The sequence below is a fragment of the Caretta caretta genome, chromosome 16 (assembly GCF_965140235.1).
Source record: "Caretta caretta isolate rCarCar2 chromosome 16, rCarCar1.hap1, whole genome shotgun sequence".
Classification (NCBI taxonomy): Eukaryota; Metazoa; Chordata; order Testudines; family Cheloniidae; genus Caretta; species Caretta caretta.
Genome location: NC_134221.1, coordinates 18835496 through 18849656, shown reverse-complemented (window position 1 = coordinate 18849656; position 14161 = coordinate 18835496). Strand labels below are relative to the sequence as shown.

Here is a 14161-nt window from a genome sequence, read left to right as displayed (position 1 = left end):
TCTTCAGTGGGCACTGGACTGGACATGTGATGGTGGACCTCTATTCAGAGTGTCAGTGCTTTGATGCAAAGAGCTCGGAGTAACGCGGGACATGCTGCGTGTGGGACGGGGAGAGGGGAATACTGTACTCTTACCTTGTTTTCACCTTCTGGAGCTAAAGGGTCTGTCATCCATGATCCAAACCTCGATCCAGAGGTTTTTATTGTGACTGGGTCACTGATTCCAGTCAGCTTCCCACAAGCTGTAAAAGAGCGGAAAGTCAGTGAGCAACGATTAGGCTTCAGCGTGTGTGGCAGACCTGAGACATTCAGAACTTAGCAGCTCTGAGGAGTGACACGGGCATTAAGACTCGCCCGTGTTGCTGGGACATTGCCTCTCTCCAGTTGCGAGGGAGCTAGTTTAATTAAGGACAATTAGATTGCGAACAGCTGTTGGATGCTTTTGTTTGTTTCATTCCACTCAATAACAATTGTCCTTACCGCAGTGCCCCTAAGAAAATGAACTTTCCTGAAAACAGACGTGCTGCGAATGTTGCAGACTAGCAAATGAGGAGAAGAGTTAGCTGGCATCAGGCTGAGAAATTAGTCTGAATAGTGACTGCTCAGTTTTGCTGTAATAGACCTGGGGCTGCTCATTTTGAGTCTCCAAACATTCCTCTGACAGGTTAAAAAAGTGGGGCATTTTATATAAATATACTTATCTTCCCAGCAAAACTATCTACCTGTACCTATCGATCAAGTGTCCAGCACCGTAGTATCTAAGCACTTCACAAACAGTAATGTCTTTTCCTCACACACAACCCGCTGTGAGGTAGGGAATTCTTGCTACCTCATTTGTACAGATGGGGAATTGAAACACAGCAAGATTAAGGACATGAGTTTTAGAGGCACTGCACCCCTGCCGCTGCCATTGGCTTTACCTGGAGTTTTAGGTGGTCGGCATCTCCGAAAATCTGGCCTTAGTGATCTGCCCATGGTCACGCAGTGAGTCTGTGGCAGAGCCAGGAATTGTGGCCAGATCTCCCGATCACTAGTCTAGTGATATAACCACTGCCCAAGCTAGTGAGCTTACCAGAACTGGGATTTGAACCTACATGGACACATGCATATTGGAACTAAAGTCTAAGGGCCAGATTTTTTAAAGGTATTTAGATGCCTCAGGATGTGGATAGGCACCTAGCAGGATTTTCCAAAGCACCTAGGCTCCTAACTCCCATTGACTTCAAACCCACTGAATTCAAGGGGAGTTCCATGCCTACACCCTTTTGAAAAGGCCCCTATCTGTGACTAAATACCTTTAAAAATCTGGCTCTGATGTCTTAACCACTCATCCATTCTCCTTGCTGCTTCAATTTCCTGTATCAATCTCTCTCTTCCATGGTCCCACATAGTAAAATATAATCTTGTATCTTTCTCAGGATTCAGATGAATAAATGTCTTCCGTGCTTCAATCTTAATGTCTAAAATATAGCCCTATGGTGATGTCACATTTACAACAATGCCCATAAGTTTCACGAACACTGCCACCTCAGGCTGTTGAAACGCTCGCATACACGCACGAAAGAACAAGGGGAAGGTCAAAGTAAGATGCAGCAGAAGAATCTGCAGACTGAGACTGAACAGCCTCATTTAAAACCCTTGCACCAGCTCTGCAAAGCAGCCCCTGTAGAACCATGTCCTTAATGAGCCGACATAAGGGCAGACGAACATGGATAACAACACAAACTAAACTCAGGAAGGTGTTCACTGGCTCTTATCAGGAGGTTTTTACACCTGTGACTCTTCAGTCAAGGAGAAGGTCTCAGTGGCAAAGTGGAGCATAGGCTATGGTCAATGGATTTTGAGGCTTGAATTGAACTGCAGCAAACATGGTTTCTTTAGCCAAAACTGGAAATCAGGGGCCAGATCCCTCAGGTGTAAGTTGGCTGTAAATGAAGTAAATGAAGCTGTGCTGGTTTACAGCAGTTCAGATCAGGCCTTTGATTTGAAGCTGTTATTAAGTACACACCTAAGATTTCTGGGATATCTATTCTTTGAGTTCCCACTTGGTCTGTTCTAATTAGCCAACTGGAGGGCTTCTTAGCTATTCAGTAGTGCCTGAGATTGTTACCTCTGCTTCAGCCCCTTTACACTGAGCAGTGAACAAGGACCCTAAATTTTCCCTAAAAGCCCTGTATGTGGCTGAGAGATGCTGTGAAAGATAGCCGTAAAGCGGCCTTCTGAAGCCCCCCTCCCAAGCCCTAGCATGAGGGACATGCTGTGGGTGTGGCTGGAGGTGGGAGGAACACCTCAGGGACAGGGACACAGAAACATCATGCGGCTCTGTGGAAATTCTGGGCCACCCTGTAGCCCATCGGCCAGCCCAGCGAGGCTACTGTAACTTAGGCCTCTAGGACTGTCTAAGTTACACCAGCCAAAAAGCCGAGCGTCCATGCAGCCCACAATGTGGATTGCACGATGAACGCTTCTTGACACGGACTGAACTCAGCCTAAATCCCTCTCAGCCACGGATGAGGATGAGGTATTGGTGGAAGAATAAAAAGAGTTAAAAGAATATGCAGGTAATTTCTTGCAAATTTTCCTGCACAGGACTAGCCTCTGTCTACTGCGCCCTGCAATTCTCATACCTCTCCATTGCTGTCAATTTAAACACTTTCCCTCTATTTTCCTGGAAAGAATACTGGTATAAAGCCCATTGATTTTTTTTTTTTTTTTTTTAAAAAAAGCTTATACCGGTAAACTGGTGCTGTTTGCAAGTAGTTAGGCTATGGCTCACTATGCATTTAGCTGGAGACACATTTATAACAGTTTCCCAGCGGGGCACAAGGGCTGATCGTATTCCAGGCTAGATGTCTCTCTCATGGTTTAAATCTGTCACGAGCCTCAGATGCCAGTGGGCAAAATCTAAAAAATTTGAGCTACGCTGTCAGGAATTAGAAACATAGGACTGGAAGGGTCTCTGAGTCCAGTCCCTGCTGTCACAGATAACCCCATCATGCAATCCTATTCACAAATTTATCATGTAGATTAAGAACCTACCACTTGAACAAGACTTGTACCCTGGACCCTCAGATTAAAAATCAGATGTACAATTGATTTAGCTCCCTGAGTTGCATTTAAGGTAAGTCAACATCAGCCATTAGGTGTTATTGTTCTGGATGGGCAACTCAAATCTTTGCATTGCACTGGGAATTTTTAGTGGCATTTGTTCATTCCAGCCAAGAAGCAACTACAGATATTACACCATGGTCTTTTTCATGCCATGTGCTCAGTGATTGCTCGACATAAGCTGTGAGGAACTGTGTGTTGTGAAAAAACTCTGTGAGGTGCTGAATTCTTTCTGCTAGGCATGGAAACCCCTCAGCGTGAATCCAGCTCAGCATCTCACAATATAGGATCCTTGTATAGCCCGTCGGTTATAAATAATTTGCGCATATACAGCCTCTGCTCTCAAACTGCTTTGCATACATTAATGAGTTATGCCTCAAAAGGCCCCGGTGATTTAAGGTTCTCTCTTGTCGTCCCGTTTTACATCTTGGGAAGTTGAGGCGCAAAGAAATTATCTGATTTGTTCAAGGAGAGACCGTGCAATGAGTCAGCGGCGGTGCTGGGACGAAAATCCAAAATTCCTAACTCCGCGGCCGCTGATTTAACCACTAAACTATACTGCCTGTCATAGAGCCTTTTAATGTTCAGCTCCTCACTGAATGGGCCTTCTTTTTGGAACTCCTAAATTAGGCTTGTTAATCGCACCCTAGGGCTCACTCTTGAGCAACAAAGAGCAACCCTTTCAAACTCTTAGGTGCTGAGTATTTGTCTACGTAGCAAACTCAGCCCTTTTTGGCCCAGAAAATAAGAGCAGCAGGGATACATGGGCCGCCTCTTTGTTCTGTGTTTGTCCAGCACCTAGCGCAACGGCGTCCTACCCGGGGGTCCTGGGTGCTACCACAAAAGAAATAATTAATAATAATATGTGCAGGGCTCAGTCATATTTATGCTTCTTTATACTCACACTCATGTTTTTCATACTGAATATCCCAGTATTCAGATAAACCCGAATAACCCCCAAATAACTCAGGGTTTCTGCTTGTTTTTCCTCTTGCTCTTTTAGTGCTTCAGGGAACCATTTATGGTGCTTAAGTTATGCAAGTTGGAGGGTATTTCAAATCACTGGGTGGTGAGACTAGCATAAGATGATTTGGGTTTGCTTTATGTTGTCTCCACAAATTATTCCCGGATGCAGGGGAAAAAAGGAGGGAGGGAGGAGGTTTGAAAAAACAAACACCACTGAACAACTGCTATGGAAGTCCAGTCACTGGAGGTTTTTAAGGACAGGTGAGACAAACATCTATCAGGCATGGTCTAAGCACACTTAGTCCAGCCTCAGCCTCGGGGGATGGACTAGGTGACCTTTTGAGGTCCTTTCCAGCCTACATTTCCCCAAATACTGTTTGTCAGATTTATTTGGGGTCCTGTAGAGCCCGACTGCACAGGGCTAGAGAATGGGAGTCAGACTCATGCCATTAAAATCCCGGCTGGCTCAGCAAATATGATTTAAGGCTGAGATTTTCAAGGCTCAGTTCACTGGTGTTCCATATGATGAGCTCTCAGTCTCATGTGTAAAACAGTCCCTTCTTTTGGCCTTGCCTTCACTAAATCACCCTCGAGGGAGGCGAGGACATACCTCCGCCATCTAACATGGGTTCCAGCTACAACTGTCATGTCTTCACTAGGCTTGTAATAGGGGATAAAACACCTCTTTTTACACAGCCAGTGTGTGAGGTGTGGTGGCCAAGCAGCCATTTTAAAGCCATCGGATCTTTAGATTCACAGCAAAGGGCTTGTTTGATTTTGGAATCAACGGTTATTGTGAATCGCCAGCATGACAGGCCAAATTGGGGTCTTGCTTCTCTGCTGGGGATAGATTCTACGCCTCTGGACAAAGGGAATCCCATGGAAGTCAAAGGAAATTATTTGTATCCTGCAGCAAGACAGTGGCAGGGCTCTACTGCGGGGTGTGGAGCACTCACGGCAGGCACTCTGCTGCTGTGACCTGAGTGAGCGTGTAACGCCAAAACACCCTGGTCGTCGGCTGGCGGGATTGAACCTGGGACCTCTGGAGCTTAGCGTATGAGCCTCTACTGCACAAGCTAAAAGCCACATGCCTTTAGCTAAGGCTGTAGCAGACTCATTAATTTCTAAGTGGTCTTGGTGCCACTAGATGGGACAGAGCACCACACCCAGGAGGTGTGCAGGTTACAAGCGCTCCGAACTGCGAGCTCTTTACATCTGCTTTTAAAGGAGTAACAGGAACTCACCCAGATGCCAGCAGGCAGCTCAGGGCACGGAGGTGGCAGCGGGGAAAGGGTTATGTCCCTTTGAGCCAGGGAGTGGATTTGCAGGCTGCAGCACCTGTGTGGAAGCATGGGGAGACGCCCCCTTTGTCTTCATCCCCACTACCCAATCCATCTTAAGGCTGTCAGACTTTTGTCCTGAATTTGTTCACTTCCATTTTCACTCATTGGAGATGCATCTAGTCCAGTGTGATTTTACACACCCCTATTGTAACATTATGGGCATCAGGATCGACTCTCTTCCTTTGCAAGGACAGTTCTGAAGGTGGAGATTGACTTTTCTTTAGCAACTAGAAAGCTCAGCACTGATCTTGCCTTTGTCTTCTGGTGGGGAGACCTCTAATCTGACTGCTAATCGAAATGCTGCTGGGATGGATGAATGCGTGTGTAGTGAGGGGAGGGGAGAGCACACTCCTCCGGTCCCTAAATTGTACAATTGTGGCGCAGAGTTTTGTTGCTGTTGTTCTGTTTTAGGGGTCAGCTCCCTATTCTGTGCCAAGCGACATTTCATATTAGGGTGCGCACATGCTTCTTAATCCCTGTAAAGGGAGCACTTTAAGAATCAAGGGCAAGCTTGGAAAGGGAGAGAATTCCAAACCTGCAGAAAGCAGCTGCTATCTTAAACCTGCCCTCTAGTTCACGGAGCAAGTCTGAGTGATATTCTCGCTCCTTCTGCAAGAGTTCTCTTCGGTGCATGAATGGAAACCTTCACATCGCCATATAAATAGCGAGCTTTTTAAAATGTGAACAGAACAACAAACTCAACCTGCCTCTGGACAGATAAACACACACACCAGGGTCAGGCAATGTTCTCAGTATTGATTCTTCAGTAAAGCTTTGGAGAAATAAAAAAGCATGGGGGGGTGGGGAGAGACTTTGTTTAAAGCAAATGGTTCTGCAGCAGTGTGGAGCTCAAAGCAATGGGGGCTACGGGAGGAAAAATACCAAGGAAACGGGAGGGGGCGCTCAGACACCGTGAGACGTCTCTGTCACGAGTCTAGCACCTTCAAGCTGGCCAGGCCAATGTGCGCCAGGTACTTGGTAGCATTTTAAATTAGTAATACCCTCTGTAAATATCCTATAGACTGTGAGCATGGCTTAGACAGAGACTGGTTTCTTTGTTGTTGTCTGTACAGTGCCTACCACAACAGAGCCCTGATCCTGCACTGAGGTTCCTTTGCACGTCTCCAGTACAAATATTTTTTTTCCCAGTTATAGAGCTGAGCAAATAACTAACTTAGTCAGAAAATTTGGATTCATTTTATGCCGGTGGAATATCGATGAGCAGATCAAAATTTCCTTGAATTTTTTTCTATGAATTTAATCAATTAATTCTATGTTCACATTTTATATACTCTGAAGTAGCAAGGAACCTTAGGAATTTAATCCATGTTGGTTAGCTGCAGTTTACCCCATAAACTACATGACAGGGTGAGCACAGAAACACTTCCAGGGCAAATACCTGCAAACACAAATTGCAAAATCAATTCCCACAAACGCATGCTGTAGAATTCACTCCCTGCAAATATCTGGGCCAGGAACACTCAGATGCATGAATGGCGACAGAAAGCAAAAACCAAAGTGGGTAAGCATGGCCAATGCAAACCTACTTAAAATATACCAGTACCTAGTTGCAGAAGGTTGCCTGCATGATTTGCCCAGCTGTGCTGGTCTACGTGGGATTTTTTATCTCAAAGTTTTCTGTAAATTACTGGGCTCTCTCATCAGCGCAGGAAGGAATCAGGACCACGCCTAAGTCAGTTTCAGGTGCTTGTGTCTGAGCCCATTTATCATTCAAGCACAAAACTCAGGAGACAACATCAAAATAAATCAATTCCCCAGACCAAGAGACAATCTTTTCCCCTTGCCTCGCTCATCTCCCCCTAAAAGAGCCCACACTCTCCCTTAAATCCCCTGCTGAGTCATGTGACTGGCAGGGAGCCCTTAACCCTTTCTCGAATGTTTTATCCTGTTGCAGATCCCCAAAACATTTATAACCAATGCAGAAGAATCGCTTCATCCATCGCTGAAATGTAACCACCTCGGAGATAGAACATGTTAAACAACACACACCACCACTCAACAACAGCGAAGAGCACCGGGCCAGAGCCTTAGCTATGGGACTACACCGATTTTCAGCAGCAGAGGATCTGAGCACATGTAGGGAGAATGCAATTACCCAAGGTGGAGCTGAGCCAGTGGGGGGATAATTGGTGTAGATTGTGGGAAGGACCTGCCATTCTTAACACCCACCTTCGTGCTCATTTTACACCACCAGTTCCCCAGCAGCAACATACCTGCAGGCGTTGCAATTGCCTGATTTTCAGGGGTGCTGAAATGAATGTGAACTACAGCTGCCAGCATCTTTGACAGCCATTCTTTTAGCTTTCAAAACGCATGCCTCCTCAGCAGTGTTCTGGGGGAACACAATGGGTTTGATTGAACCCAGCTCTGAAATGTACTAGAAGTCCTGCATCTTCAGGGCTTGAAATCAAAGGGCCCATCCCACTGCTGAGCTGCTCCAGTTTTTCAGCAGTCTATCACAATTGAAATCAATGGAGTCACAGTGGAGTAAAACTGATGTAACCTAGCGGAGAATGGGACCCCAACACTGACAGAGATTGGGGCTGGGCACAAAGGAATTCTTTGTTACCCCAGGAGCGGAGTACTAATAAACTCCACTGAGGGCCAGACTGCCATACTCTTACTCATGCTGAGTAGTACCTTACTCGGTAAATAGTTCCAATGGTATCAGTAGGGTGGGGTTACATACAGAGTCGGGTGCTACTCAATTTGAGTGAGTGTCTCACAGTCTGGTCCTAAACCGGTGGTAAAGGTGAGATCGGAAGCAGAATGAGCAGCATGCGAAGAGGCTTATTTTCAACAGACCCAGTTTGCCCCCCTCAGGGAACCCAAGGTCAGTGATATACTGGGATAGATCTGGAGCCACTTGTTAAAGTTCTGCCACCAAACTCAAGGGAAGGTCAACATGGGCTCCCTGCATCTGATGGAGTCAACTTGGGCCACATCCTCAGCTGGTGTCAGTCACCATAGCTCCACTGAAATAAGCTGGCCCCTTCTCTCTGGGTCCTGTTGCAACATATCCCTGCATGGGACAACTTCTCCCTGGAGCAGGCATTGTCAGCAATGGCTCTCTCCCACCTCCTCCTTCAAAGGAGCAGTAGAAACACGTCTCCGTGCGCCCAGGGCGGTTCTCAGGCAAAAGGTGCAAATGCTTCCCACAAATGCACTTCACATTTGTCTGCCAAGTGCCGCGGACGTCCTCCTGGAGGAGAGCTGTGAATACAGCAGCCTGCAAATATGCACTTGTATTTTTCAACTGGCTCACCTCAGCCATGTTCAATGCCCCCTTTCCCCTCCTCCCCATGTCCTCTTTCATAGAATCAAGCAACTGGCTAAAACGGCAGGCTAACATTTGCAAACTTGGGGCCCAAATCCTCAGCTGGTGTATAACAGCATCGCTCCACAGAAGTCAGTGACGCTGTGCTGATTCACACCAGTGGAGGAAGCCAGCCTTGAGTATTTAAAATTAGTTTTCTAAAACGCTATCAGGCACCTAAATAAAAGCAGCCTGACAATCAAAGATGCTGAACTCCTATAAGTACCATCGACTCCAATGGGATTTGTACATGCTCAGTAAGAAGAAAAGGAGTACTTGTGGCACCTTAGAGACTAACCAATTTATTTGAGCATGAGCTTTCGTGAGCTACAGCTCACTTCATCGGATGCATACAAGTGAGCTGTAGCTCACGAAAGCTCATGCTCAAATAAATTGGTTAGTCTCTAAGGTGCCACAAGTCCTCCTTTTCTTTTTGCGAATACAGACTAACACGGCTGTTACTCTGAAACCTGTCTATATGCTCAGTATTTGTGATGCTCAGTCTATTTGCATTTAGGTTCCCAAACAGGGATTTAGGAGACTAACATTGAGCATCAAGGTATACAAATGTTGGTCCTAATAAAACAATTAATTTCAAAGCTGCACAGGTGAGTTTTCATGAAAACTGAATTTTACATCCATGCACGCAAGCATTCCTGCTAAGAAGTGCTTGCATATGGGATTACACATGGTCATGCTGTCAGAGAAGAGGAACAATATGATGCGACTTCTCTGACCAATCCCAACTAAGCAACTGAATTCCTCAGTTGAATATTTGTGGTCAAGCTACAAAAGAAACAAAAATTAGGTAAGTTATTTAGCTAATGAAACTTGAACAAACACACACATTAGGGTAACAACTAGTTCTAAAGAATTTTTGCCAACAGACAAAGAGGGCTGTGTTGTTTAAATAATTATTCACTGCAAATTATTTCCTTAGCTCAAATTAGATTCCCCAGTCCCTCCATTCTTCTCCTTGAAATCACACACACCTTTGGTCCATGGGGTATTTATTACGTGTTCTGAGAGCATCTTTACAGAAGCTCTTGGTTAAAATATTGACAGCATAATACTGCTCCCCTTTCAGGTACAGCTGTGATTTCTTTCTGCTCTAGAATGTTATTTTTTCCTACTATGTCCTCTCTTCGGTTCCTACAGTTAAAGTGACTAAAGGTCAGCAGAGGGCTGGCAGTGGAAAACAGAAAGAGTCTCTTATTTCTCAAGAGACAGGAGGGGAACATAAGAGACAACCAAAAGTGGTAGATTTGAAGAGACTCTCTCTACTGTGGGACAGAAAATAGATCACTGCTCTCCATTTGTTACCTCATGTGAAACCCCATCTCTTCCTTCAAAAGAGAAGAAGTAAAGACAGCTGCTTCCTCACAACAGAAGTGTCTTGTGACTCAGGCACTCGACTGGGCCTCTGGAGATGTGGGTTTAATTCCAGGCTCTGCCACAGACTTACTATGTGATCTTGGACAAATCACTTAATCTTTCTGTCTCTCAGTTCCCCATCTATAAAATGTGGATAATGATACTTCCTTCCTCACGCTCTACCCGTCTCTTGCCTGTCCAGATTGTAAATTCTTGAGGGCAGGGACTGGGCCCAATCCCATCTGAAGCCTGTAGGTGCTACCATAATAATAATTAATAACCAGGTTTCATCTTTCTTTCGAACATTTAGAGTGAAACTCAGAGGGCCCAGTACGAGGTCTATGCACCAGTTATTTGCCACTGAAGCCATACTTTGAGGTCTTAAATGGGGCATAGACCTTTGTGCTGTGAATTTCACCGGTATAGCACAGAGGTGGAGAATTTTTCTTTACAATCCAAAAACCACTGCAATATTGTACATGGTAAATAACAAGGAGCAGCAGTGGCATGCCTTGCATGTATCTCCTCAGCAGGTGGAGGGGGAACAAGAAGCTTTCCCAAGTGCTTTTATTTTTAAATCAAGAGGCCTGATCCTCAGCTGGTGTAAATCAGCCTAGCTCCATTCCTTTAGACTAAGCCGATTGCTGAGGACCTGGCCAATCTCATTAAGTTTCCTTTGGACATGGGCTTTTCCCTTCCCCAACAGAGATGGTGGCATTTTCAAAAGTGCGAGGGAAACTTACGAGCCCAAGCTTCATTTTCAAAATGAGCTAGGCATGGAGGAATCATAGAATATCAGGGTTGGAAGGGGGAGCCTAAGTCCCTTTGACTTTTAATTAGACTTATACTCTAGAGACTGTGTGTTAATGATTTGAGTCACTTAAACACTTTTGCAAATTTTACCCATAGCTCCCACAGAAATTTGTCTGTGCATATATAATATTCTAAATGAATTCAATTTCCTCGGTGGGCTTTTAGCTGACAAGTGGGTTACAAGGTAACAGATAGCAACCTAAAATAATAACAACAATCTATTTCTACAGGGAGGAAGCTTCCTAACAAAAGTGGAAAGATCTAAAAACAAACAGAAGCAATCCCAATAGCATAGACAGGAGAAAAATAAAATGGTACCTTGCCAAAAATATACAGCGACGAGAAGGGAGCTGATCTTTACTGAAGTCACCTGAGAGTATAATTTCAAATGTGCTACCGAAATAGACAGGTGGATCGGTTAATGTGTTCAGGTGCCTTAAATTGCTTAACAAGCAAGTCAATAATGTAACTGGCAATTAAATCAGAAGGGAGCTAGGTCAACAAATGTTCTACTCCTTCACTGAAAAGAAGTGATGGGTTGCGGGAGGAGGGGTTATATTCTTTATAGCAGCTGCAGCCCACACACAAACATGAGCAAATACTGGTGAGGGCATGCTCTTTTCTGGTGAAAAGTCATGCCCCACATACATATTATTTAAAATGGTATGTCCCAATTTTAGCTAGCAGAAAGATTGGACATTGATACATAATTTAAATGGAGAGCCAGTGTTTGCATCGCATAAGCAGTATTTAAAATAGCCTGTTTACCATATTTCACTGTCCATTTATGCTTACTTTGCAAAGTCTCATGTCCAACTAAGGATATGCTCCTGCATGCACTTACGCCATGAGTAACTTTACTCCGGTGAGTAGCTACTCATGGTAGTAAAAGTTACTCATGTGCATATGTGTTTACAGGCTCGGACCCTGCTTTGTGAGCTCATTTCTTATAGCCAGTGCAGGGAAGGCACAAGGAGATGTCCAGGTCAGCACCGCTATCTCCAGATGTTATATGTACTTTACATTGCTGGTGTTTTGCCAGTGCCACCATATTGTTCTGAGCCTACCTAATTTTTGCATGCATGCACGGAGCCTTTCTTCAAGATTTGACACTCTGTTCTGAAGCTCTTCGTAGTCATAGGCGCCAATCTCCTCCTGGAGTTCGTTTAGAACTGACGTCAGATTCTGGACCTCCTCTTTAAACTGCAATACCAATTTTGCATCGGCTTTGTACTCTTCCAACACTGGTATCAAAGGCCTAAGTTCCTCCATTTTCGCTTTTATTGCCTGCAAGGTTAAAATAAGCTTGGTTCAGTGCTATGCGTGCAAAAATCTGCAACACTCTGCCTTGATCTGGCTGCTTCCTACGTGAGTGCAATGTTCTTATCCCCACAATCATTCTTATCATTATTATTTTTTTGGTCCAAATGATGTATTAGAAAGAGTATATTAAACAGTCTGCAGAACACCAAAATATTTGGGAAAGGCCTTTATTTGTCAGTTTTAGAATGCAACATCTTACGGTTACATGCTTCAGATCACATACACAAAGAGTTCTGTTTTGTTTTGTTTTCTTTAAAAAAAATTATATATATATGCATTGACAAGGGTTTCAAACTATTCATGAAATGCAACTACAATTGCATGCAAAGGAAGATCTCAGTTGTGGTTCAAGATTCCTTAGTGAGATATGGTACTAATTTGGAAAATAAAAATAAATAAATAAATGCATGGTGCAAAATGCTCTGTGACCCTCTTTTCATGGTTACATGGGAGTGAACTGCTTCTTCAGTCACTGCAGCATTGAAAAAACTTTCTTTTAAGTTAGCCCTGTAAGCAAGAAAATGAAATACTGTTGAGAAGCTAGCTCACTAACCTGCCTTACACAGACATCCATTCATAAACAAATACTCTTATGATAAGAAAAACCCCAAACCACTCACATTTTAATGCTGGAGTTGGTAGAAACAAAATGCTGTGACTGTTATTTAAAATCATGCCTGGGCAGCAATTTATACGGAAAATTCTTTAATGCTATTTAATCATGCTAAAAATATTCTTTTTAATTTTGTTCTCCAGAAACACAACCATTATTTCTCCAAACTTTTTTTTTTTTAATGAAAAGAAAGGCTGTCTTTAAGGGCATTGTGCACAACATTTTGTTGAAGATGCTGAGATCCCTTAGACAATAATGCACACGTAAATATGCATGCACTTACCATTTAATGAAGCATTGGACAGTATTCATAATAGGTAGGCTTGGAAGGATTAGATTTTTATCGATAAATGTTGATAAACGTCAATTTCACCATGCACACGGAAACCAAGGAAAAATATTTCCACCAGTAATAATTTAAATTTACAGATAGGGAAAGTAAGAAAAATGCAACTTGAGAACTTACTACAGTTTGGGCTAAAGGTATTCATTTTGTATGTTTCAATAAATGATGTTGGCATTTTTAACGGTTATAGAGCTTTAACTTTCTGATTCTCAGTGTCTACTGTCATTAAATAATGTTTATCTTTGTGCCCCCCATTGTCTGACCCCTCAGACTTTCCCTCAACTGTGAAAATTTAAATTGATAAAAACCAGAAAAAATGCTTAAAATTTTGAGCAACCGTGAAAATTTAAATTGATAAAAATTGGGGGGGGGGGGAGATTAAAAATAAACAAGTATATTATCTGTCAAAATTATTAAAAATAAATAAAAATCGTATTCTGCCAAGCCTAATAATAGGCCAGATTCTGATCTCAGTTAAACCAATGTAAATCCAGAATAGCACCAGTGACAGTTCCATTTCCGATTCTTACTCAATGCCTAGGACCATGGTATCTGAGTGTCTTGTGGAATTACTCTGGATTTATACTGGCATGAATGAGATTGGAAACTAGCCCATGTAGTGAAACAATATTTGTTTTCCATGCTCCTCTATTCAAGTGATGAGTTCCCCTCCTATATTTTATAAGTTATTATTTGCACTCTCTAGTGAATGTATCACCATGGTGTGTGGGTGTGTGTGTGTGTGTGTTGGGGGGAGAATAAGATCACATTGTTCGAGCTGAAGGTTTTCTCAGTCTAGCAGGTTCTAAACTTAGATCTAAGCTGAAGAACTGAACTTGAGGATCAGAGCTGGTTGAAAAATGTGGGTGAAATTGACATCTTTCTCTTTTTTTTAATTCAAAATTTTGGTATTTAAAATTTGAAAACATCACTTAAATC

The 14161-nt window shown here is 43.5% G+C and overlaps 1 protein-coding gene across 3 annotated transcripts in view; it reads right to left on the bottom strand.

Annotated features, from left to right (window-relative positions):
• Positions 1–14161, bottom strand: part of OLFM1 (olfactomedin 1) — a 55198-nt gene that overhangs the window by 10702 nt on the left and 30335 nt on the right. For all 3 annotated transcript variants that reach the window (XM_048823234.2, XM_048823233.2, XM_048823235.2), the window contains exons 4-5: positions 12008–12227; positions 135–241 (exon numbers count right to left, since the gene is read on the bottom strand). In XM_048823234.2, coding sequence (XP_048679191.1) covers positions 135–241; positions 12008–12227 — 327 coding nt within the window. The remainder of the gene's footprint in view (positions 1–134; positions 242–12007; positions 12228–14161) is intronic.